Genomic DNA, 23,917 nt, shown 5'->3' on the forward strand with positions numbered 1-23,917 from the left:
TTTTAATTGTGGAAACTAAATAGAAATATTAAAAGATGGAATTTGTCATTTGGGGACCTCTACTGCAGAGTGATACAAACCAATAATTTTAATGATTGTGTTTGAAACTGAAAGAAGAGTTATATCAGGGATGGGCGTTTTCACTTTACTGGGTAGAAGATGTCTCTAATATAGTGTATTCTAACCTTGTAATAAAAGGTAAAATCATTATCACTGACAAATATTATCTCTAGAAGCTTTAAGAACGTATGCTTTATTAGGCTCTTTCTCTTAAAAGCTCTGTAATCATAGAATCTTGGGGTTGAAAGAAACTGTAAATGTCATTCCTTACATATATTTCTGTCATCATTTGTATAATGAAAAAATGTCTTGACAAATTGGGTAAAATATATATATCAAACTCTCTCAGTAGCAGTTCTTTCACATATTAAGCATGTAGTAGATTGGATGTTAATTCTATTAACTAAGTATGTCTTAACTGTAAATAAAATATGTTATTTTTGACCTATACCTTTTATTCCCAAGTGGAATTTCCAGGTGATGGGGCAGTTTTTTCCCCCGTAGGTAGAAAACTTCAGTAATCCATTAGCACACTATGCGTGTGTGCTGTGAAGAGAGTTGTGAGATCAGTTGTCCCAGACCCCTTTTAGGATGATGGTTTATACCCTACTCCCCTCCCCATACACTACCCCATCAGTGTGTGGAGGCTGACCCACTTTCTCTTCAGAAAGAGAAAGTGAAGAAATATATGTTATTGTCTAGAAATATATGTTAATGTCTAAGATGATTTGTTACCTATGTCGTGTTGAATGTATCTTTGCACTATCTCTGAGACCTTCTGTCTTCAAAAGCTATCTCATAACTTTCTGTCACTAATAAATCAAATTATATTCATCAGAATAGAGAAGCAAAAGTGACAACTGCCCTTTCTCTCCTACCGCACCATCCAAAAGTGGTATCTCAATAGTATCAACCACAGAGCACCCCCACTTGAATTGAGAGAAAAATGATAATGCTTGACATGAGGGCATTTTTTTTCCATATTCATTTATTTTTCACCAATTGCTTTTTAAATAACCCCACAGTATTGTAAGGAATCAGGGTTACAAAAACAAATACATCATAGTTAAGAACAACAGAAGTCCTTAAGTTTTTTTATCTTATTGCTGGATAACTGGTTTGTTATTATTTTCATTACGCAAAAATATATGGGGTTTGTTGTGATAATATGATACATGTTTACAATAATCAAATCAGAGTAGTTAACATTTCCATCTTCTTGAACACTTTTTTTATGTTTGATTAGCATATGTTTGATTATACATATTTATGGAGTATAGTGTCATATGTCAATTTATGTACACAATAGACTTTGATCAATTTTTTCTTATATAAATTGTGGGATTTTTAAAAAATGCTTCATTTGTAATTTTTTATTGTGGTAAAAAAAATTTTATAAAATTTGCCACTTTATCTACTTTTAAGTCCATGCTTGAGCACATTTATATTGTCATGTCGCAGATCCCTAGAACCTTTCCATCATTTGTAACCAGCAATCTAAACCCATTAAACAAGTGTTCCCCTTGGTCTCTAGCCCCACCCTCTGGCAACTACCATTCTATTGTGTGTAGAAATTTGATGTCTTTAGGTATCCCATAGTGGAATAACAAACTATTTGTTCTAGAGTGACAGGCTTTTTTCGGCTTATGATAATGTTCTCAAAGTTCACCAATTTATAGTATATATTTTTTCCTTTCTAAGGACAACAGGATTTTACTCCTTTTTAAGGGTTAATATTACTCCATTATATGTATATATCAGACTTTATTAGTCCATCTATCCATCTATGGGCATTTGCATTGCTTTAAGCTATCAGCTATTGTAAAAGTGCTACTTTGAATATTGAGGTGTAAATATTTCTTTGAGACCCTGCTTTCAACCTTTTTGAATATATACCTAGAAATAAGAGTAATGGATGTTATGCTAATCCTATGATTAACTTCTTGAGAAACTGCCATACTATTTCCCTAAGAATTTCACCATTTTACTATCTCACCAACAGTTCACAAGGGCTCCAGTTTCTCCATATCATTGCTAATGTGTGTTATTTTTTGTTTTTCTTTGTTTTTATATTAACTGTACTGTAAACACGGGCATGAGGTGATATTGTGATTTTGATGTGCATCTCTCTGATGATTAGCAATGTTGAGTGTCTTTTTAGATGCTTATTGGTCATTTGTATATTATCTTTGGAGAAATGTTGACTCAAGTTAATATTTTTATTTATCTACTTATTCATCTATATATTTTTGCAGCTCTGGTAATTGAACCTAGGACCTCTCTCACAAGCTAAGCAAGCACTCTACCACTGTGCTACAAGTGGTAGACTTGACACAAGTCAAGTCTTGACAGCTTGAAAGTCAAAAAATTAATCAAATTATTTAAGGTTTTTTTGTTGACTCACAGGAGTTATTTTTATATTTATGCTATCTTTAGAACTTGTAATATATCATAAATTAATCTGTGGACTAAAAATTTTTTTCAGTTTAAATATCAATTGTATCATCAAAGGGTTTTATGTTTGTAGTATTCAGGAATTTTAGTTCTAGATGGCTGACAGATTAAAACATAAAGAAAGTATATATATAAAGTAATATTTGAGAGGGGCAGAGAATCACACTGATAATTTTCTGAGCTCAGAACAGTTTCCCAAATTGCATTATTGAAGTTGCCTGGTGGAAATACATGAAAACTGAGCATAAGTGACTGTCCCTACACCTGTTTATCTTCCCTTCGGTCACCCAACATCACTTACTTGCACTCCCAAAAATGGAAGTGCTTCTTGATTTTATAAAATGCAATTCTCATGAGTAAACTGAAGTTTGTTTTTTTTCTACAAATAGAAATCAATTCAAAATGTTCTTGTTGTTATAATCAGTTTCAGGTATGATAGCTCTGAATAGTGTCCAGTTTTCTTCTCATTTAATCATGATCCCATTTGTAAAAGATAAACTGTAAAACCTTTATACTTAAACCATCTTGTACAAAACAATGGGGAAAAAAAAAGACGAGATTCATCATCACTTCCTGGTGCATTTGAGTTACTACTAACCATGCCAATACAGAAAGATCTTCCAGGAATACTGCTACCCCAAATGTGCCTGGCAGCATATTATGAAGGTGTTCACAACCACAGCTCCTAAAGTGAACATGTGTTGTTATTCCTGGCACCAAAGTATGTGAGAAATGGAGATAGGAGACACAAAGATTAAAGTATTTTCAGCAACAGTTTAGAATGTAGAACATCCTTCCAATGAGTGCCTATGTAAAACAAAAAGATTTGCTTTTCATGGTGTTAGTAAGTTTTCATTTCCTGTCACAAATACCTGAGATAAGAAACTTAGAAAGCGAAAAGGTTTATTCCGGCTTATGATTTCAGAGGGTTCAGTTCATGGTTGCTTGATCCTATAGTGAATGGGCCTATTGCAAAGCAACACATTATGGTAGGGAGTTCATGTTATACTTTATCTGACTCCTTGTATTTGCATGACACAAACCTATAGCAGGTATGAAATAAACTGTATGCAAAGTCAGATTTTATGCTTCTCACTTATGCTTCTCTTAGCACATTGCGGCAAACATAGAACCTGTCCATATGATGCCTGGTGGTTGCAGAAGAAATGGCATATGTTTTAGTCAGCTTTTTCACTGCTGTGACTAAAAGACTCAATCAGAACAAGATTTGAGGAGAAAAAGTTTGAGGGCTCACTGTGTCTGAGGTCTTAGTCCATAGATGGCCGACCCCATTCCTCTGGGCTCGAGGTGAGTCTGAGCATCAAGGAAGAAGAGTGTGGCAGGAAGAACCAGTTCACATGATGATCAGGAAACAAAGAGACTCCACTCACCAGATATAAATATACACCCCAAACCCATGCCCCCCATGCCTCAACCCCTCCAGCCACACCCCACCTGCCATCAGGCACCTCTCAATTAATTCCATCAGGTGGTTAATGCACTGATTGGATTAAGGTTCTTGTGGCCCAGGCATTTCTTTTCTGAAACTTCTTGCATTCTCTCACATGTGAGCTTTTGGAGGACACCTCACATTCAAACCATATCAGCATATAAAATTGTCATTGACATATGATATGGCTTTAAAATTTAAATTTTCTAGTAAGAAAACTTCTGTATGGGTTTATCAATAACTATGTTATGTGATATAAAGCTATTTTAATAATACAGTTCAAAATAGCATAGCTGTTATTTAAAAGTGTACAGTCCTTAATTAACATTATATATTTTATATATATTATTAACATTATGTTTATATAATAACATTTATACTATATTTATTAACATTTATATTGTATATTAATTTATATAATAACATTATTTTTTCTTTAGAATTATTGGTCATTCTATAATTCATATATAAAGGAAGCCAAAAACAAAGAGTAAAAGACAGATACAAGCTTCAAAACCTAAATATGTTAAACATTCTTCATTGTTAAAAATGTAAAATTCTGATGGACAAAATTGAAATAAAGGAGAGACCATTGTTAGGAAAATGATAGCAAACTAGATAGGGATGATGGTCAGGATCCATGATCCTTTAAAACAGAAAAGAACAGAGCAAAGGGAAGACAAAATGAACAGTGAGGAAAAACACATTTAGTCCACAAAGCACATCCAAATGTCAGCAGCAGTTTCATTTTATTTTAATAAGTATTATGATATCTCTGACCTTTTAGGATGAATTAATTTCATTCAATAGTGCTTAATAAAAATGGAGAGTTTTTCCCTCATAATCTTGACAGACTATTACTTACAGAGATTCAACAGAATACTAATGCAAAAATAAGTTATTTTCAAACACTTTACGGGAAAATAAGAACTGACAAACTGAGAGGAGATGCTAGCCAGTTTATTTGAAAACTAGTGGTCATGTGTACAATTTTGCTTGTTAATATTCTGAACAAGATAAACATTGTATATTTGGAGTTTTAGAATGAATTAAATATATTAAGAACTCCAGAGGTCAAGGTTATTCCACAAACTCATAATGGCCATGGTTATTTGGATGGCATGCAGATTAGATACAAATGTCCTAGCTACTCCAAGTGAGTTTACCAGATGAGCAGCATCTGCATCCTTTGAACTCTTACTAGAAATCAAAACTCATGGGCCCAGCTTCTGACCTACCAAACAGGTCCAACAATTTGTGTTTAGCAAATCCTTGGGAGTGAGTATTATGCATGCCCAAATTAAAGGCCCTCTGCTGTAGCCAACCAACACATCAAAAAACAGGCTTGAAAAAAGTGTTCAGAATCCTTCTGAAGCTCACTCTCTCAAAAAAGTAACTTTCATTTAAAAGTTATTAAATGAAAGAATTTCCTTTTCTAGATTATGATGAAAAGAGTGATTTTCAAAAACAGAAAGTTCATGGGACTATTCAAAGTAATTAAACTTGATCCCTTTTTTTGGACAAGCTCTTGAAAAATGTCAAAATAAACTTATTTAAAATTGCTTAAGTGAATCTAAAAAAATGGGAAAACACTTTCACATACATTTAGAGATAGCTTGTTAATGCATATGAAAAACAAAATCAGTGTTGTGAGAAGAATGGCATTGCACTCAGATGAACTTAGAGAAACCCATGCCGTTTTTTCTCATAGAAGCCCTTGTGTATCAGCAAAGCATTTCTTCATTTATTTTGCTCTTTGATAGTATCTTTCAAGAAAACTTTGTTATTTTCTCCAGAAAAAAAAATGGGAAAACATATACAAAATAGTGAATAAATTACTAGATACCTAATACCATCCATAGTTATATAAATGATTAATTGTAGATTCACAGGCAGTTGTTAAGCAGGGAGACAGAGAGAGAGATCCTCTGGGCCATTCTTGCAGTGGAATGTGACATGAAACTGCAATTTGAACCTTGTGGGAGGAAAAAAAAAAACTAGTGAGAAATTACAGATTCCTGATTTGGAATGAATGAGACCAGTATTATCTTGCTGTCTTTATTTAATAAGGGATTGAGAGGACATTAAAATAAAAACATTAATGGTATGTGAAAAGATTAACAAAAGTGAACTGAGAAGCCAAAGGACATCATTCTGACACTAAGTGACTTACTGCAAAAACTTACAGATCACATGAAGTTAACAGTTCTTTAGGAGGAAGAAATAAGACAATTAATGAAGAGAAATGCACTATATAGTAACATGCTGGGAGAAGGTTTATGTTGCATGTTGGATTTGACTGAAGATACTGATATTGATGAAAAAACATGAACTCATGAAAGGCACTTTTTTTTTAAGAGAGAGTGAGTGAGAGAGGAGAGAGAGAGAAAGAGAATTTTTAATATTTATTTTTTAATTCTCGGCGAGCGCGCTACCGCTTGAGCCACATCCCCAGCCCCGGTGAAAGGCACTTTAATGAAGACATTAGTTCACTGCTCAGGAAAACTTGAGATGTCCTAAAATGTCAGAGTTTTGTAATGAAAGCAACTTGAGTAAAGCTTTCCCAAAACTGAAGACAATTTAACAGTCTGCACGATTTTGATGAATTTGAAGAGCACAGAAAACATTTCTAAACTCAACAATAAAAGACACATTTCCTCAGACATGATAAACTGAGTCATTTTTCTATTCTCCCTATAGAGTATATTACAAAATTATTGTCACACAAAGAAAAAAAACAAAAAGTATGCAATGAAGAAAGACGGAAAGAGAAAAGTATTATAGTATTGGGCCAGCAAATTATTGAATTTATAAAATATTATAATTGTTTGGAATTTGTGATGTATGTGGAATTGATAGTCTTTTAAAATTCTGACATTTGCTGTGATTTTTCTCATTTCTGATGAATATTCACTTTGGCATCTAGTGCTTCAAAAGAAATCACTCTCCAAATTTTATAACTTTCAGGGTTCAGCAAAATTTGAGCCATCCAATCCTATGACCCTAGAACATGCTCTGAGCAAGAAGTGGTACTTCCTCTTGAATGTTGTGGAATGAATGAAAGTCATGACAAAAATACTCAAAAGAAAAGAGAACCAAATATAATTTATGAACTCAAATGTATTACTTTGAAAACATAAATTTTATTTTAAAATAAATAAAACAATACAAAAATAATTAATGCCCCAACCAAATTCAACAGTAATTAAGATTTTTTCTACATTTGTTCATTTTTCATTTTTTATAGTGAGGACTTTAAAGTATATCCCAGGCGTCTGTGACATCCCATGCCTTCATACTTCAACTTGTATCTCTGACAAATACAGACTTTTGCCTAAATATTTATCTAAATGTTAGAATATCATAGCTAACAAAATTAATAATAACTGTCTTATTATCTAATAGCCCCATTTAATAGCCATGATAAAACATTACCACTTTTCTCCAAAAATTTCTTGTTTTGAATTGAGTTTATGTGAATCATTATCAAATTCCTACACATTTTGTTTTACTATGTCTATTAAATTTTCTTTAATGTGTCTTTTTTTCCCCCTAGATCATCTAACTTATTGTAGATCAAGGTCAATTGTCCTGCACAGTGTTTTCTATCTTGCTTGGATTTGCCTATGTGCTACCTGGTGTCATTTAGCTTATTTTTCTATCCATTGTATTTCCAAGAAATGCAAGGTATCTGCTGATGAAAGGTTTTCAAATGTCATTGTGCATCAGAAGTCTATGCAGTGGGGCTGGAGATGTGGCTCAAGCAGTAGCGTGCTCTCCTGGCATGCGTGCAGCCCGGGTTCAATCCTCAGCACCACATACAAACAAAGATGTTGTGTCTGCCAAAAACTAAAAAATAAATATTAAAACTAACTAACTCTCTCTCTCTCTCTCTCTCTCTCTCTCTCTCTCTCTCTCTCTCTCTCTCTCTTTAAAAAAAAAGAAGTCTATGCAGGGCATATCAAAACACAGATTGCTGGGCTCAGCTCCATAGTGTCTGATTCAGTTTGTTCTCTGGAGCTAGTCCATCAGGTACATGTTGAGAGGCACTGTTTATAGACTGAAGTTCCTTTTGTTCTGTTTGGGTGAGCTAGCTTCTTGAGTGGTGCTGTGTGCTTTATTTTGTGTTATATCTGAAGGCATACAGAGTTTTTAAATGATGCTAGGATTGCAAGTGAATTCTGTCTTAAATACCTGATATTTTTTAAAGTAACTAAGATAATTTTTTAAATTGTTATTTAAAAATTAACTCATATTAGCTTCTGTACAACTTCAAAGCATAGAGTCATCATTCAAAAAATTGTTTTTTTATATGACATGTTTGGCATGGTGCAGTGTCATAAAGTCAAAAGTCTGGTGGCTAAATGATGTCACCCTCAGAATGGACATGGCAACTAACTTGCACCTTTACTATGGGTGCTGTGGCAGACTTATCACAAAGCATATTATTGAATCATGCCTGTGTGGTACCGAATTCATGTTTTCATTTCCTATGTAAGTCATAAAGAGTAAATAAATACTTTCTTTATTTCCATTAGCTTTATACATAGGAAAGGCTCCCATCCCCAACTGTGTCTCATACTAAACACTATGGTATTGCAGTCTAAGCTGTCCTAGGCTCCAACTACAGTGAAAGCAAACAGATTCAGCTTTGTTCCAAGAGGAAATTTTTAAGGTCCAGAGATGGCAGTTCTATGACAGTGGAATATGTAAGAAAATAGAAGTGCAAATGTATTCTCAGAAAGGTTCTTGCTAAGGAAAGTCATACTTTAACACAAGAGGAGCAAGTGGATTATGTAAATAAGACAATCATCTAGCCTTCTCCCCTTAAACCAACAGCTGTGTTTGGAGGATAAGTAGTTCTGTATCTTGCATTAAATTGTGGTTGTTTATTTTTTTTTTTTACTCATTTGGAGTTTTTAGATTTATACCTGAAATAAGAAAATAATTGTCCTTGAAATGCAAGTTTCAAGGTCATGATCATCTAAAGTTCTTATTTAGGCAAAGCAGTTTATGAGGTAAATGATAGTCCTATTTTAGCTGGGTTATTTGAGGACTGATGAGTTTATATCACTTTAATTCTAACATCTCTCCATTAAAAAAATAGTTTTGTAGAAAAAGGGAGACTACAAGCAGTTTTGAATGCTGATCTATAGAGAACATGTTTTGGATATTGTGAGGGAAAAGGTAGAGTGATATGTGTTGATCCACCTCAGATTAGTTTGAAGGAAAATACAATAAAATACGTGTGTAAATCTAGTGTGTTAGTCAGCTTTTAATCACTGTGACCAAAAAAATCTGACAAGAACAACTTAGTTATTTTGGCTCATGGTTACAAAGGGTTAGCCCAGGGTCGGCTGAGTCCATTGTGCTGGGCCCAAGGTGAGGTGGTGCATCATAGTTGAAGGACAGGACACAGAGGAAAGCAGTTCGTCTCATGGTGGCTGTAAAGCAGAGAGGGAGGGAAGGCATAAGGAGCTGCGGGGATGATATACCTTTTTAGGAGCATTCCGCCAGTGACCCATCTTCTGTAGTCAGTTACTTGCCTACAGTTACCGTATAATCCATTCAAATTGAAATGAATTAATCAGGTTATGGCTCTCACAATCCAATCATTTTACCTCTGAATATTCCTGTATTAACAAAAGAGCTTTTGGGAACACTCCCTATCCAAACCACAACATTCTACCCCTGCCCCCCAGAAGTTCATGCCCATCTCCCAATACAAATGCATTTAGTTTATCTGCCAGAGTCCCATGGTCTTAACAGTTTCAGTACTGCCCAAAAGTTCTAATCCAAAGTCTCATCTGAGACCCAAGGCAAACTCCTTGCTGTTAACTTTAACTCATAATTCTCTTGCTGCAGTCTCCAGAGTTGCTGGGATTACAATCTTGGGCCATACTACTTGGCAGAAACTGGAAATTTTGTAACAATGAGTTTAATCTGATTTGTTTTAAAGAGTAGATCTTAATCAAGAAGGAAAAGAATGTTATTCCACTTGAAAAGTAGAATTCAATTTCAGTTTATATTATAGTGGTTAAAAAAATTGAACGTGTTTCAGATTTATATCCTGATTATTCATAGATCTGCAAATTGGGCTTTCTTTACCTTGAGTCACCAGAGCCATAAATCCTTCCTGGTTCTAAGTAGTTTTATATACAGCAGACAATTGCATTGGCATATAGAAAAAATGAATTAGACACCATGTTTGAATTCAGATGAGTATTACAACATTTTTCAAATATTGCCCATTGCCATTTAAAAGCATACTTAATATATTTATATTTTAAAAGCTATCAAACTTTCCAAATGTATCCCTTATATTTTATTGGATTATTCCACCTTGTTAATGATTTGAGCTGTAAAAATATGATGATTTGTATAACTTGACTTCATTTTTAAGGTCAGTGATCTGTTCTAGTTTTATTATGCCTCTTCTGATTATGCAGTTGTATTATTTTAGTGTGATCTTTATACTATGTGTTTTATATATTAGTATTTCACAGAGACATTTAAAATACTGCCTACTTAAAATTTCTCATTGTAGAGGTCATTCATAAGGGCTTTCTTTTGTTGATAGATTTGAGGTTTGATATTGCTGTTTATAGAAATTGTCATGTGTGAAATATATATTGTTAATCTGATCTTATAATGATTGATTTCTGTCCCACTCTAGACCCAAAGGTAAAGGAAACTTAGAATTTAAGCAAAAATAAATAAATAAGTGAATAAATAAAAGTGCGGTTGAGTCGATGGAAGATGTATACTATCACACAGCTAAAGGGTCAAGGGCTGAACTTTAGCAACTGTTGTATCTGGGTGCAAAGATGTCCTTGGGACTCTTTTGTACTACTTATCTTTGTGGATTCAGCTTGATCTCAGCCTCAGAGAAGCCCTCTTCATCTAGAGACAAAGTTAAAACACATGCCTTGCAAAGGGAAAGTTGTACCATAGGGTTGGCAGTTTTCATCTGGTCTAGCAGAAGCTGTTTCTGAAGGCAAAGATATTTGGCTAACAACAACAAAAAAAATCACAACAAAGCCTCTTGGTCTTGACACCCTGATGCTGTGATCTATGTCTGTGAAAGTGTCTCGATTGGCATTTGCTTCCTCTTGCACATTTTTCTTTCCCCTCTTGCAACCCACTCTGGTTTTGAAATTCAACCTCTCGTTCCTTTTAACTCCCATGGACCCTTACTGTGAAACCCGTGAAATTCTATATCACTAGCCATGAATGATGAACCCTGCTTAACTTCTCTACTGCTTTGCTCAGTGTCTGAAACTAGCTCTGTAAATTAAATTTTCTGATCTTTAATTAGATGCTTTATATTTTAGACAATATATTAGTCAGAACCAGTAAGAGTAGGAGTTTACAGAGTGAGAGATGTAATTAAGATTGAGAAGCCCCATGATCTGCCAGTGGAATAGTTTAGTCTCAGTCTCAAGACCCTACAACTAGAGCAGCCAGTGGAGTGATAATGTAGAGATCTTGGTGTGTCTCAGCTCAAGCAAGCAGAATGGATGAATTTTTACTTCCTCTTCTGCCTTTTGCTCTATTCTTGACTCAAAAGATTGGATGTTATCCATTCACATTGGGGAAGTCAGTCTGCTTTACTGTCCACAAATTCAAATGATCTTATTCAGAAACCTCCACACAGACACACCTAGATATAATCTTTAATCAAATATCCAGGCAGTCTGTGATCCAGTCAGGTTGATACATAAAGTTTACCATGATATACACCATTGTTTTATTATTATTAGCAGCCATGTAATTCAAAATCATTTATAATATATATACTAAAATATTTATACCAGTTCTGCTGTGATGTTCAGTTATGTGGATGTTAAATCTGGATGCAATATTGCCTCCAATCCATACAAAATACATAACTTCTTTTAGAGTTTCTTAGGATGTATTTAATGAATATCTGTAAAACATACTTATAGTTAACATTTAGATGATAGAATTGGTTTAGCGTATCTTATCCCAAAGGTTCTTCTATTTTACAAGTTGTTGTCAAGAAATCCAGAGTTTTAGGAATGGATTTCTACTGATACTCTAACAATAGCCTCATAAGCAGTCATTGTCTAGACAAAGAAAAGAATAGGTTTAAGATAATACAATTAGAGTCAAACTGCATGAGTTCAAATCCTGATTTCATTTACTAGCTGTGTGACATTAGGGAAGTTACTTAGCCAATATATTGTTAGTGAGATAAATTATATATGTAGAAGGCTTAGAATAATGCCTGGCACAGAATAGATGTCCAATAAATAATTGTTGAATAAATTTCGCTCTGTGGCATACTATCTCAGCATGATACCAAATGTATGATCATTCTCAATAAAAGTTTCTTGAGGGGGAAAAATGATTGACATAGATAAAAGTTTTTTTTTTAGAAATTCTGTTGCTTTAATATTAGTCTTAAAAGTTTATCATTATTATCATTCATTGAGTTTATTCTCTTAAATATATTTTATTATTAAAACGAATTTTATGCCAGATTATGTTAATTCCACAAATTGAAAAAAATCTATTCACTATTTAACTTCTACAGATATTTCTTTAAGGAAACCTGTTCAACCAGGTGTGGTGATACACACCTGTAATTCCAGCCTTTTGGGAGGCTGAGGCAGGAGAATCTCGCAAGTTCAAAGACAGATTCAACAACTTACTGAGACCCTGTGTCAAATTTTTAAAAATTATCTGGGGATGTGACTTAGTGGTTAAATTCCCTGTGTTCAATCCCTGGTACCAAAACAAAGAAAGAAAAAAAAAGGAAAGAAAACCTATTCAAACAGTAGAGTAGAGGAAGGGGCTCAGTAGGAAGGAGGAGGAAGGTGAAGGATAGGAGAAGAGTAAAAGGAGGGAAGTATTGGGGATTGAAATGGAATAAATTATATTACACTTATTTATGAATATGTCAAAATGAAGTTACTATTATATATAACACTAATAAAAATGTAAAAGGTAAAAATAAAAGGAAACCTCATTATCTGTTTGATAAGTGTATCTTTTCTCTAATTGAAACAACATGGTACAGTAAAAATAAATTATTTAACTATATCATATGATCTGTGGAAATTTTACAGCAAGTGATAATTCTTCTTACTTAAGAATCAAAAAATTGCAGGCTAATGTTGTAAAAGAAAATAGAAATAATGCATCTAATTTATTTAGGAGGAGTAATAGTTGAAGGTGAATTCACTTAAAATCATTTTGTTTTCATATCAACATGTACATTAACCTGTAAATATTTTGTATTCTTCCTTCAATTACACACACACACACACACACACACACACACACACACACACACGCCCACATACTTACCAAAAAAGTGTAATTTATATAAACTTCTTATTCCACCACTCTTGGCTTCAGACAGAGGTAGATTCATATAGTGGTTTCATCATTATCCAAATGAGAAGAGTTTATTCAGCCTTTCTGAAGCAATTTCCTTATCTGTAGAACTGGGAAGATGATATCTCTGCACTGAGTTGCTGTGAAAATTAAGGGAGCCAACAGTCTAGATGTACCCTGCTCCTACGTTTATTTCTTTTCTGTGTCTCACACAATTTCTTCATTATTTAATATCTCATAAAACAGTTTTACATCAATCAATAAAAATAAATTCATCATACTTCTCTTTATCTTACATCTTAGTTTAGCATCTTATCAAAGGTATCTGCAATATGCTTTGATAGTTGTTGATTAACATGGTCTCAAAGAGGTAATATAAAACAGTGTATTGTTATGCTGTACACTGCTAAATTAAGTTCCTTACCACACCCATACACCTGGATTCCCTTTACTTCCAGGTCACTTCTCCCAAACTCACTCAGAGGTTTTAAAAGGAAATATGGAGTATCTTGAATATGTATAATCCCCAAATAAAAAGCGATCAAAGTCAGTTTACGTACTATTAAATGGTATCATTTATATAGAGAAACATATAAATTCTTATCATTAAACTTCCATGAAAGCCATTAACTATTTATATGTAAAAAGAAATGTTGAAATATTTTTAAATTTCAGATGTTTAATGATTTTTACATTGAATTTTCTGAGCTATTATTTAATTGATCTTGCTTTGAATTCATTATATGATATAGTGTTGGGATACAGAAGCACTAAATTTAACAATTAGAAAGAAAAATGATTTTCTTTTTCTAAATCAAAATCAAATGCCCTTTTGAGAATCACAGAAAACTTATAGACTGCTTTTAAAGCATCTTATAATTAGTATTTCTAATATCACTATCCGTTCAAAGAATACTAACACAATTAGACTGACTATGCTCTGAGGCCAGATCTACTTTGAATAACATGTGATTTAATGATTCTCCTGTAAAATTAATTACAGATTGCATCTTTGGGGGAATATAAATATTGATTGGAAACAGTAATTGCTCTTGAAGAGCAAAGTTCAATAAAACTTTCTGCGATGATGGAAATGTTCCATGTGGCTATTGAGCCCTTAAAACATGACTAGCAAGAGGAGGAAAATGCATTTTTACTTTCATTTGAGTTAATTGTGATTTAAATTAAAATAGCTACAGTGCTGGTGCTATCAACGCCAAGACATGATTTTTTTTGAGCCACAGCAGAATTAAAAATAAAACATAAAATTCGTAAACGTGTTTGATGAATTTATAAGCAGCAATGTCACCCTTTCTTTTCAGTCTCCTGCCCATAGTTACTCAAGCTATGAGTCTGGCAAAAATGAGAGTGTAGACCGAGGCGCCGAGGACCTGTCACTCAACAGGGGGGAAGAGGATGAAGAGGATCACGATGACCATGATGATTCTGAGAAAGTTAACGAGACGGATGGTGTCGAAGCAGAACGGCTGAAAGCTTTTAATGTGAGTCCTGCCACGCTCCCAGTGTGGTTTGATTTTTTTTTTTTTTTCCTAGTTCACTTTCGTGGTGTTGCCTGTTGGTCAATGTGGATATTTTAGAGACGTGTTTGTTTAATTTGCAGAAGGATTTTAAAAAGTACAGGAAACACTCTTTGCCAACCAGACACCAGAATTGCTGTGTTTTGTTTAGAATTTTTAAAGCCAAATGTGAGCTGAAAAACTGGAATTGTGTTGTGTGAGTATGCATGTTTACCCAGTGGACGAAGGGGGACCCCTGCTTCGTCCTTGGTTGAGTACGCCTGTCCGTCCTGTGACCTCTTTTCCTTTCCTAGTTTATCTAATTATGCATGACAAGAGTCAATTGTTTGTTTTCAGAGATTAGTCCACTGTGCAGCGTAGGAACAGTCGTATTTATTGTTAATAGAGAATTTAATGGGGTGCTCAACTGTCACAGTCTACTGTTATTTCCTGATTTTTTTTTTCCTACATAATAGTCTATTCTTTTCTGTCTGTCTGTCTGTCTGCCTTTCTCTCTTTCTCTCTTTCGGTTTTTAAAATTTCCAACCATTTAGAAAAAAAAAATCTTTTTAAAGAGTGTTTGCTTAAAATTTCTGGCTTTCCATTGCAAAGTTCTCCAGTGCATAAACCAGAAAAGAATATTTTCCTATCGGTAATCAAGACAGGAAGCTAGGAACAGAAGAGAGCAGCCCTCCAAACCCTTCTCCTCTGTCTCCCTCTTGCCAACAGATGTTTGTCAGGCTGTTTGTAGATGAAAACTTGGACCGAATGGTCCCAATCTCTAAGCAGCCCAAAGAAAAGATCCAGGCTATCATTGACTCATGCAGGCGACAATTCCCTGAGTACCAAGAGCGTGCCAGAAAACGTATACGTACTTACCTCAAGTCCTGCAGGCGGATGAAAAGAAGTGGTTTTGAGATGGTGAGTTCTGAATTAAAACACAGCCCTAGATTCCATCCAAATCCCACATGTAAACCATGACACTATTTTTTTTATCATCTTAGTGTCTTTTTTTTTTTTTCTCCATAATGTCAGGTCAAAGGGGTTTCTGTTCACTTGTTTGTTTTTCCCCCCCTTCTCCTTTTCATCTTCCTGAACTATTTTATTCCCTCTGTTTATTTAAAAAGGCATGTCTTGTGAGATCAGGGCTCACAGGACCACATGGTACCATGTCACAGAAAAAAATGAGGGTGATACAAGTAAAACCCCAGGGAGAACCAGCATCTCCTTTGGGGTGGCTCCCTTCCTGTCACTGCTGAAGTGGCATGAGGGTCAACAAGGCTTGAACTGAAGCAGGAGGTGTTGTATCATTCACATGGCCCACAAGCATGGTTTTCTCTGGAACAAAAGGAAATGGATGGATCCATCTAAACAATGTCATATTCGTACCACCAGTTAACAAATAGCAAACCTTGAAAAATCAAGATCAGGGAATGAAAATGCTCAGATGAAAAATAAGTCTTTCTTGTGCTGGGGATGTTTACTTCCATACTTTTGAATGATACTGTTAGCTTTTGAATTGAGCTGGGCTTTATAGATGGATGATGTTAGGCTGGAATTAGATTACTTGAGGGGATGGAAATTAGAAAACAGTAGGGTTTTTTATTTTTCCCCCAAACTTTAGTCTACGTTACCTTGCTCTCATGGTTACACCTAGAAATAGCACATACTTGTACATTGTATGCTTTATTCATTTTTTAAAACATTTTTTTGTATATGTGTGAACAGGAATGTAATAGAATTATTTGGAAACATCTTTTTTTTTCTACTCTTAGCTGAGACAGCTCCATACAGGCCTAAACTATTAATGTTTGTGATCTGTGATTTTAATTTAGGTGTAATAGGGTAGGAGTTGGTATAGATAATCGAGGTTTTTGAGAGTGCCATGTGTGAGAATTTTGCAGATGTAAAAATCTTGTGATTTTTACATTATCATTTTTTTTCTACATTGGTTTATAAAGTCATCCTTGTTATATTTTTTAAAGGAAAAGTTACTATTATTTAAATAGGAGGACATATTCCAAGTGGTCAGAAGCAGGAGCACAGGTTATGTTGCCTGAGAGCCTGGTTTTGGATTCAGACTCCACCACTTTCTAGCAGGATGCCCTGGGCAAGTTATTTTAACTGTCTGTGGCTGGGTTCCTCCTCTGCAGAGCACATTAATTTCTAATTTGTAGAGTTGTGAGAAATTATATAGTTGTCTTCCTTCTTCAAGTCATTTTTGGCATATATGAAGCATTCAATAAATCTTAATCCTGAAAATATGATCAAATATTATTTAATTTCAGCATCTGAGAAAAAGCTTCCTCAGCTATTTTTATTATAGAGTTGCTGAATACTCCAATGGAATATTTCCTTACTTCTCAGTGTAACCCACATTGGAGTGGAAGGTTACAGTGGATAAATTCATTTTTAAATAAAAATAGCATAACTTAGTAAACTAAAATTTCACAATAGATTTGGTATGGCATAAGAGAATGAGAGATTGCTTGATCAAAATAAAACTATTACCTCCATAATGGAACTAATTATTATTGTGAGCTACACAATAGGAGACAGATAATAGATGAAAAGGACATATGAGCAAGTGTTTGAACTCAGAAGCCAGGCATTGACAATCAGGGTCAAGGCCACTGACATACAATTTCAATGGAAACTAAGAGTATCTCAGAGTACAATGTGGTGTACACAATAACTTCTTTCAATAATAAAAAAGATAATAATTTACATCATGGTTTTTATTTTTACAAGCATCTGGCATCACTACTGTTTTTTTTTTAATCTTTTAACGTTATTTAGATATTCTTTTCTTTGGTAAAATTTACCTTGTTTTTTATGTATAAATTTTTTATATTAATCATTCTATAAGAGAAAGAAATCACCACCATGCAGAATCCTGAAAGTTCTCTCTGGTATATTTCATACATTTAACCATTTTTTAAAATTAATTGCCATTTTTATTCATTGTACTTTAACATGGACATCTATTTGGTATAAACCTTGTGCTCTGCATAGAGAAGGACAAAAAGTTGAGACTCATACAAAGTCAAAAAGTTTTACAGACTAATCTTGATATAAATATTCTGTAAAGAAACAATAGAGTATTTGACTTCTAATAATGTTCATTTATTCGTTTGTTCACTTACTCAGTATGTGTATATGTACATAGAATTATAGAAAGTAATAGGGAAAAATGTATGTCTGACTAATTATTTAGGAAAGCATAGCATGCTTTCTGATCATCTTGATGTGTTGAGGTGACAGTTTTGTGAAATGAGATGCTTAAGTAGTAATGCAAGGTTTTATGTAACCAAAAGATCAAAACTTCAACATGTGTGCCTTTGGGAGACACATACAAAGACCACAGAAACACAGGTCAAAATTTTAATGTTTTATGTATTGTTTCATTGTCACAGAGTGTGGGTAGGATTTTGTGTCATTTTGAGTACTCATCCTTATCTAAAACGATAGGAAAAGGCATGGCTAGTGAAGGTAGCAATTAAAACTAAATATTTCACATGAAATAATTTTGTGCCCATAATTTTTATTTTATCTATTTATTTTGGGAGTGCTCAAAATAAACCTAGAAGTGCTCTACAACTGAGCTACTTCCCCTGTTTGTTTATTTTGAAACAGGGTCTCACTAAGTTACTCAGGCTGATCTTGAATTTGCAATCCTTTTGCCTCATCCTCATCAGTAGCTGGGATTAGGGTATGTGCCACCATGCCCAGCATTCCCATAAATTTTAAGTATAATATAAGGTAACATTCAGGACTGTCATTTAAAATAAATGAAACAATGTTAAACAACAATATTTCCTTATGTAAAGTGTGTGATTATTTTTAAATGCATATTATTCTGAAATATGTAACAAGGCAACAGAGTCTTTTGTTATCTCTAAAATGTGATTGTAAAGTGTAGGTTTATTTAGGAGAGAATTATGAGTTGATAAAAAGAAAAAAATGGCATCCAACAAGCTTAGCTCTTCCAGTTACTTAGATCTCTAAAGACAGAAGAATAAACAGGGCAACACAGAAATATTAGATTATGTTTCCTGACTTTAAGAAATTCAAAACCAAATTTTCATGGAAGTGGTTTATCATCACAACCTGTCAGTAATATACTTGAGAATCTCAGCATTGACTTTGCTTTTCAGCATTGTTAAAACAAAAATCTATTTATATTTAATTATTCTACCTTATCCCTAATGAATTTACATGCCAACACAAATACTTTTAATTGGCTTCACTGAATTCATATAAACATTGGAATATGCATTTATTCATTTTTATTTCACTGGGATTATGAAAACCTCACAGGTTTCAATTGCTTAAGCCCCAAAACTTTCTATGTCATGCTCCAAATAGTCTCTATAATGCATGAAGTGGAATAACTATATTATGATTCTTTTCTTCACATTTTCACCAATTTACTATTACCAGTCTCATCATACTGTCTTCAGTTTTGGGTGCAGAAGGACATACTTAGTGAAAAATAAATTTAATAAGTTTGATCTAGAGTACTCTCAGGGTTCTCAGTGGAGTGTAGGAACCCAATGAGTTAAGTAGCCATTAAATTAAACTTTAAATAAATACTGTGTATCAGATTGTTATTGATTCTGTTGTGTGGCTTTCACTCTCAAATTACTTCAGCTACTTCTCTAAAGAATAATTGTTGATTATTCCAAATCAGAAATGCCTTTCTCCAAAGTGCCTTGATCTTCAATTCAATAGCAGCTATAATAGAAAACATGGTAAAAACAAAGCTTTATGAAGAAGGTAGGGTTGGACCCTACTGAGGCTCCTCTGTGTTATGTGATACAATTTCTCTCATTTGTTTCCTAAATTTGAACAGAGACACTGCTACATATGTTTACTTGTATACTTGTATTTCTGTAACACTGAGAAATATTTAGGGGAGATATTGTATGAGAGATTTTCAGTCCATTTTTCCTCTTATATCCCAGATTTTGCCATTCTACCCAGTTGGACCAAGTAACCTAGATATTTGAATGCAAAAACCTCAGCTTCCTGAGAAATTACCTAGTTTTTATTATTATGTGATTGACTTTTTTATTTGCAGAAAAACTCATGAAACATTTTATAAAATTTTGTCAAGGATATTGTCTATTAAACTATTAAATATCCACTGTGAAAGATCTCATTTTGGAAACTTCTTTAGAACTCAGTGCAATTAAAAAAAAATTCTCATGAGGAAATAGAGTAGTACTTTATTTCCATGAGGAAATAGGGTAGTGCTTTCATCTCTTCTTACTATCATCAGCAGTGTACAACTTAATATCTCCAATTCTGTGGCTCACTGCCAGGAAGTTCAAAAGCAAACTCTTTCCTATGCCCCTGTTTGTCTTTCTGTGGATCTTTGTTTACTTATTTCCTTGGTGGATCTGATACCTACTTTAGAGAAAAAGGTGAGATATGAATTTTGAAAAACTAACAAAATGATACAATTCTAGAAACATTTGAAACATTGCTTTCATGTTAAAGAAATATTATGTGTGTGTATATTTATATAAATACACACACACACACACACACACACACACAATTTCTCCTGCCCCTGAGATTTGACTTCTCATATCGTTTGTTTCTACCTATCTAATGGAGCTCAAAGTAGAGAAATTAGATCTTGTTTTTAATACACAGCCTCCCTGATTCTATAAGCATTGCAAAAGCCATGATGACAATTGCAATGCATCTTTTAGGAGACAAAGCTATTATAAAAGTGAATTCAAGTGCTTCTTTAAACTGAAAATTTTATCAGAAGTATTCCCAGCCCTTCATAGAAGATTTTGACAGAAACTTTCTAATATGTGTGTAGCTATTATTAGCCACCTTATTCTTCACATAACATGACCACACTACGCAGGTTTTTCTCTTTGTGACCAATTAACTTAATCGATGCTAATTAGCAAACACATTTTATATGAATTTCCCACCTGCTGTTTGTACCAACTCTTGCACTCTCTTTTATAGTTGTCAGCTCCCATCCCCCAGATACCTTTACATCCCTTAAGCACTTTATTCATAATATGTCTCTTTAATTACATTCTATAATGCCCTCCTGAATAATTTTGACGTATAATGTTCTGATTCTTACAGCTCTTTCCCATCTTCAACTTCAATGATCTGAATCTCTTATTTCATCTCAGTCATTGTCACCATCGATATACCTTAGCAATAGCTGTCACTTGAAGAGCCATATAAAAACTTTGAGAATCATCTGAATTTCTCAATTCTTTACAGAGGATGTGTCCTGGTCTGGTCTTCTCTTCTTCCTGAGAAAATGTCCCCTCCATTTCAAGAAAACATTTGATCTTTTACTCCTACAACCTGAGTGTCTCATTCTTTGTCAGGTTTCTCAAAGGAGCGCCTCGTGGATCACTTCTGTGACCACCAAATTCCTGTTAATCTGTCACATTCAGGTTCTGGTTCTCACTAATTGACCTAGTTCTTATCAAGATCTCATGACTGGGGCTGGGGGTGTAGCTCAGAGGTAGAGCGCTCGCCTAGCATGCATGAGGCACTGGGTTTGATCCTCAGCACCACCTTAAAAATAAAATAAAGATATTGTATCCACCTATAACTAAAAAATAAATAATAAAAAAAATCTCATGACTACCAAATCTAAGCACTACATCCTCAACTCTATCACTTCCATTTGTGTGATCCTCTTGGTCCTCATTTGTCTTTCTTTTCTTTGGGGAAGTTCCTATGATTCTGTGCTTGGCCTACCACCCAAGTTGCAAATGTCTACCGACTGTGCACAGTGCCTTGTGCTTACCTTAGAACAACAGACATCTAGCTACAGAGCTGTGGCATTTCATTCCAAATGCCAGCCAGGTGCTAAACCAGCATAAACTATTCTCTCTCACTCCGTTCTCTCCACTGAGGCTCCACTTCATCTACTAAACTACCAGGACACCCCTCTGACTTGCTTATTCCTGTTAATAGCACCACTGTTGCCACTGGTTATAAACTGAGAACGAGATCCTACCACTCACTGAATTTTACTTATTCTTTCTTCCACCTTATTTTCCAAATAAATCCTATTACTCCCAATTTTATCAGCTGTCTTTTTAGTTTTAACCCTTTGTCCCTCATGTTCTGATATAATCTTTTGAACTCAACTGTCTACCTCCATCTTACTCTCCCTCCATACACACCTAAGCAGCGTCTGACTAGAATTTGTGAATCCTGAGGATTGTACAACTTGGGGCCTTCTTAAAACAGAAAATACAAAATTACAAGCCAAGAAATAGCTAGAAAAAAAAATGGATGAGTATTCAAAGTTAGGAAACATACCACACAAAGATATTCTACAATCACGGAAGTGTTGAAGATTCAAATCCTTTTCTTTAGATGTTTTTTAGACAATCTCAAATATACACAGGTGGGCTCCCTCAGTTTATATGAACTTCTCCTTCTTTCCTAGAAAGCTGACAGCCTCCAGGAACTCCAGCACTCAGGAGACTCATCTAATTGAGCGTCCCTCAATTAGATGTCTTTAGGATAAACCTGGTTTTGCTCCTGGAGTAATTGCCCTCTGTTCTGGCTTCAGTAGTGTGGAAATTCTCATTGCAAAAACAGATTCTTTGTTTGTAATATTTTACATTATGACCTTTTGAAATTGGGAAACTAGTTCAATTCCTGGCTTAGTTCAGTTGCTGTACAAGTTATGGAATGTTTCTGAGTCTCGATTTTTCTAAAGGAAAGGGCTATTGGGGTATTATGTTTAATGATGTATATAAAATGTTTAACATAAAATCTGTCACCTTTTTTCCTAATATGCTCAATTACTTTCTTTGTATCTTAAGTCTTTCACAAAGTATTTCTGTTCCTTATCTTAGCATGTTTTCTTTTGGTCCGCAGATTTTCTCTGAGTGCCCTTTATTCATTATTTACTAACTGTATGAAATTAAAGAACAACTAAATTGTAAAGAATATAGCCAATATAATTGTCAGAGTTACTCATCATTGAGTCTTTCAATTTTAGTAAGATATTCACCTGAACTTCATGGAATATCTACCCCCACCCCACATGCACATACCCAACTAGCTTCCCACTGTGCCCACAAACAATTCCTGAGTAAAAATATAACAATTTTCTTTTTTTCTTTGTTTTTGTTTTTATTTTTGCAGTACTAGGATTGGACCCAGAGCCTCATGCATGCTAGGCTAGTGCTCTACCACTGAGCAACATCCCTAGCCCTAAAATATACAATTTTAAAAAAAATATCTAACTAAGCTTGAAAGAAAGCAAAAGAATCTCCTGGGTAACTTATAATCAGAGTTTTTAAATCCTTAGTTGGAATTGAGTAGCAAACATGAAAGATAGAAAAGGTAAATTCTGTTTGTGTCTACAAATAGAAATAGGGACTGCATGGCTACCTAATTTCAGAATACAGGGGTTTTAGCTTGTGACTAGCATAAACTGAGAACTTTATATAAAGCTGGAACCCTGGAAAGGCTGCTCCTCCATTAAAGGAGAGTTGAGAAACCTCCCACTCCATCTTCTAAAAGTCAGACTGGCAAGTGTTACAAGCGCTGAAACTAAAACCTTACTAGATGGGCTAAGTACAATGGAAGATTCAGCAAAGAGACAATTAATAAACTGGAACACAGAAGTATGGAAATTACCCACAGGAAGGTAAAAGAGAAGGATAAAAGAATTTAAGATGGAGAATAATATAAAGAGATCTAATAGGCATTCCAGAGGAAGAATGAGAACAAGAAGAAGGTAATATTGGAAAAGACGATGATGAAGAATTTTCAGAATTGATTGGACCATGAATCCTAAGGACAGAGAAAAAGACCAGGATTCAACACCATGAGTAAGACAAATCCATACCAAGAAATGTCTTTGTAAAATTTCAGCAGAGCAGAGGAACTCTTAAATATACCAGGAAGAAACATCAGGTTACCTGAAACAAAAAAAAATTGTGAGACTAAACAATTTCCTGTCCTCATAATAGATGTCAGAATACCTTCTTGAAGAAGAAAGTCTTTACATCTTTAGGAAATCCACTTTCAAGTTAGAATGCTGAGCTAA

At 34.2% G+C, this 23,917-nt stretch overlaps 1 protein-coding gene across 7 annotated transcripts in view; it reads left to right on the forward strand.

The window, feature by feature from the left end:
- The window catches only part of Nol4 (nucleolar protein 4), a 308,705-nt gene that overhangs the window by 211,702 nt on the left and 73,086 nt on the right, over positions 1–23,917 (forward strand). For 4 of the 7 annotated variants that reach the window (XM_005325593.4, XM_005325596.4, XM_078030204.1 and 1 more), the window contains 2 exons: positions 14,653–14,832; positions 15,577–15,768. In XM_005325593.4, coding sequence (XP_005325650.1) covers positions 14,653–14,832; positions 15,577–15,768 — 372 coding nt within the window. The remainder of the gene's footprint in view (positions 1–14,652; positions 14,833–15,576; positions 15,769–23,917) is intronic. The other 3 variants (XM_040273954.2, XM_005325595.4, XM_013358726.4) reach the window with 1 other exon arrangement.

Source organism: Ictidomys tridecemlineatus, chromosome 13, assembly GCF_052094955.1.
Source record: "Ictidomys tridecemlineatus isolate mIctTri1 chromosome 13, mIctTri1.hap1, whole genome shotgun sequence".
Taxonomy (NCBI): Eukaryota; Metazoa; Chordata; class Mammalia; order Rodentia; family Sciuridae; genus Ictidomys; species Ictidomys tridecemlineatus.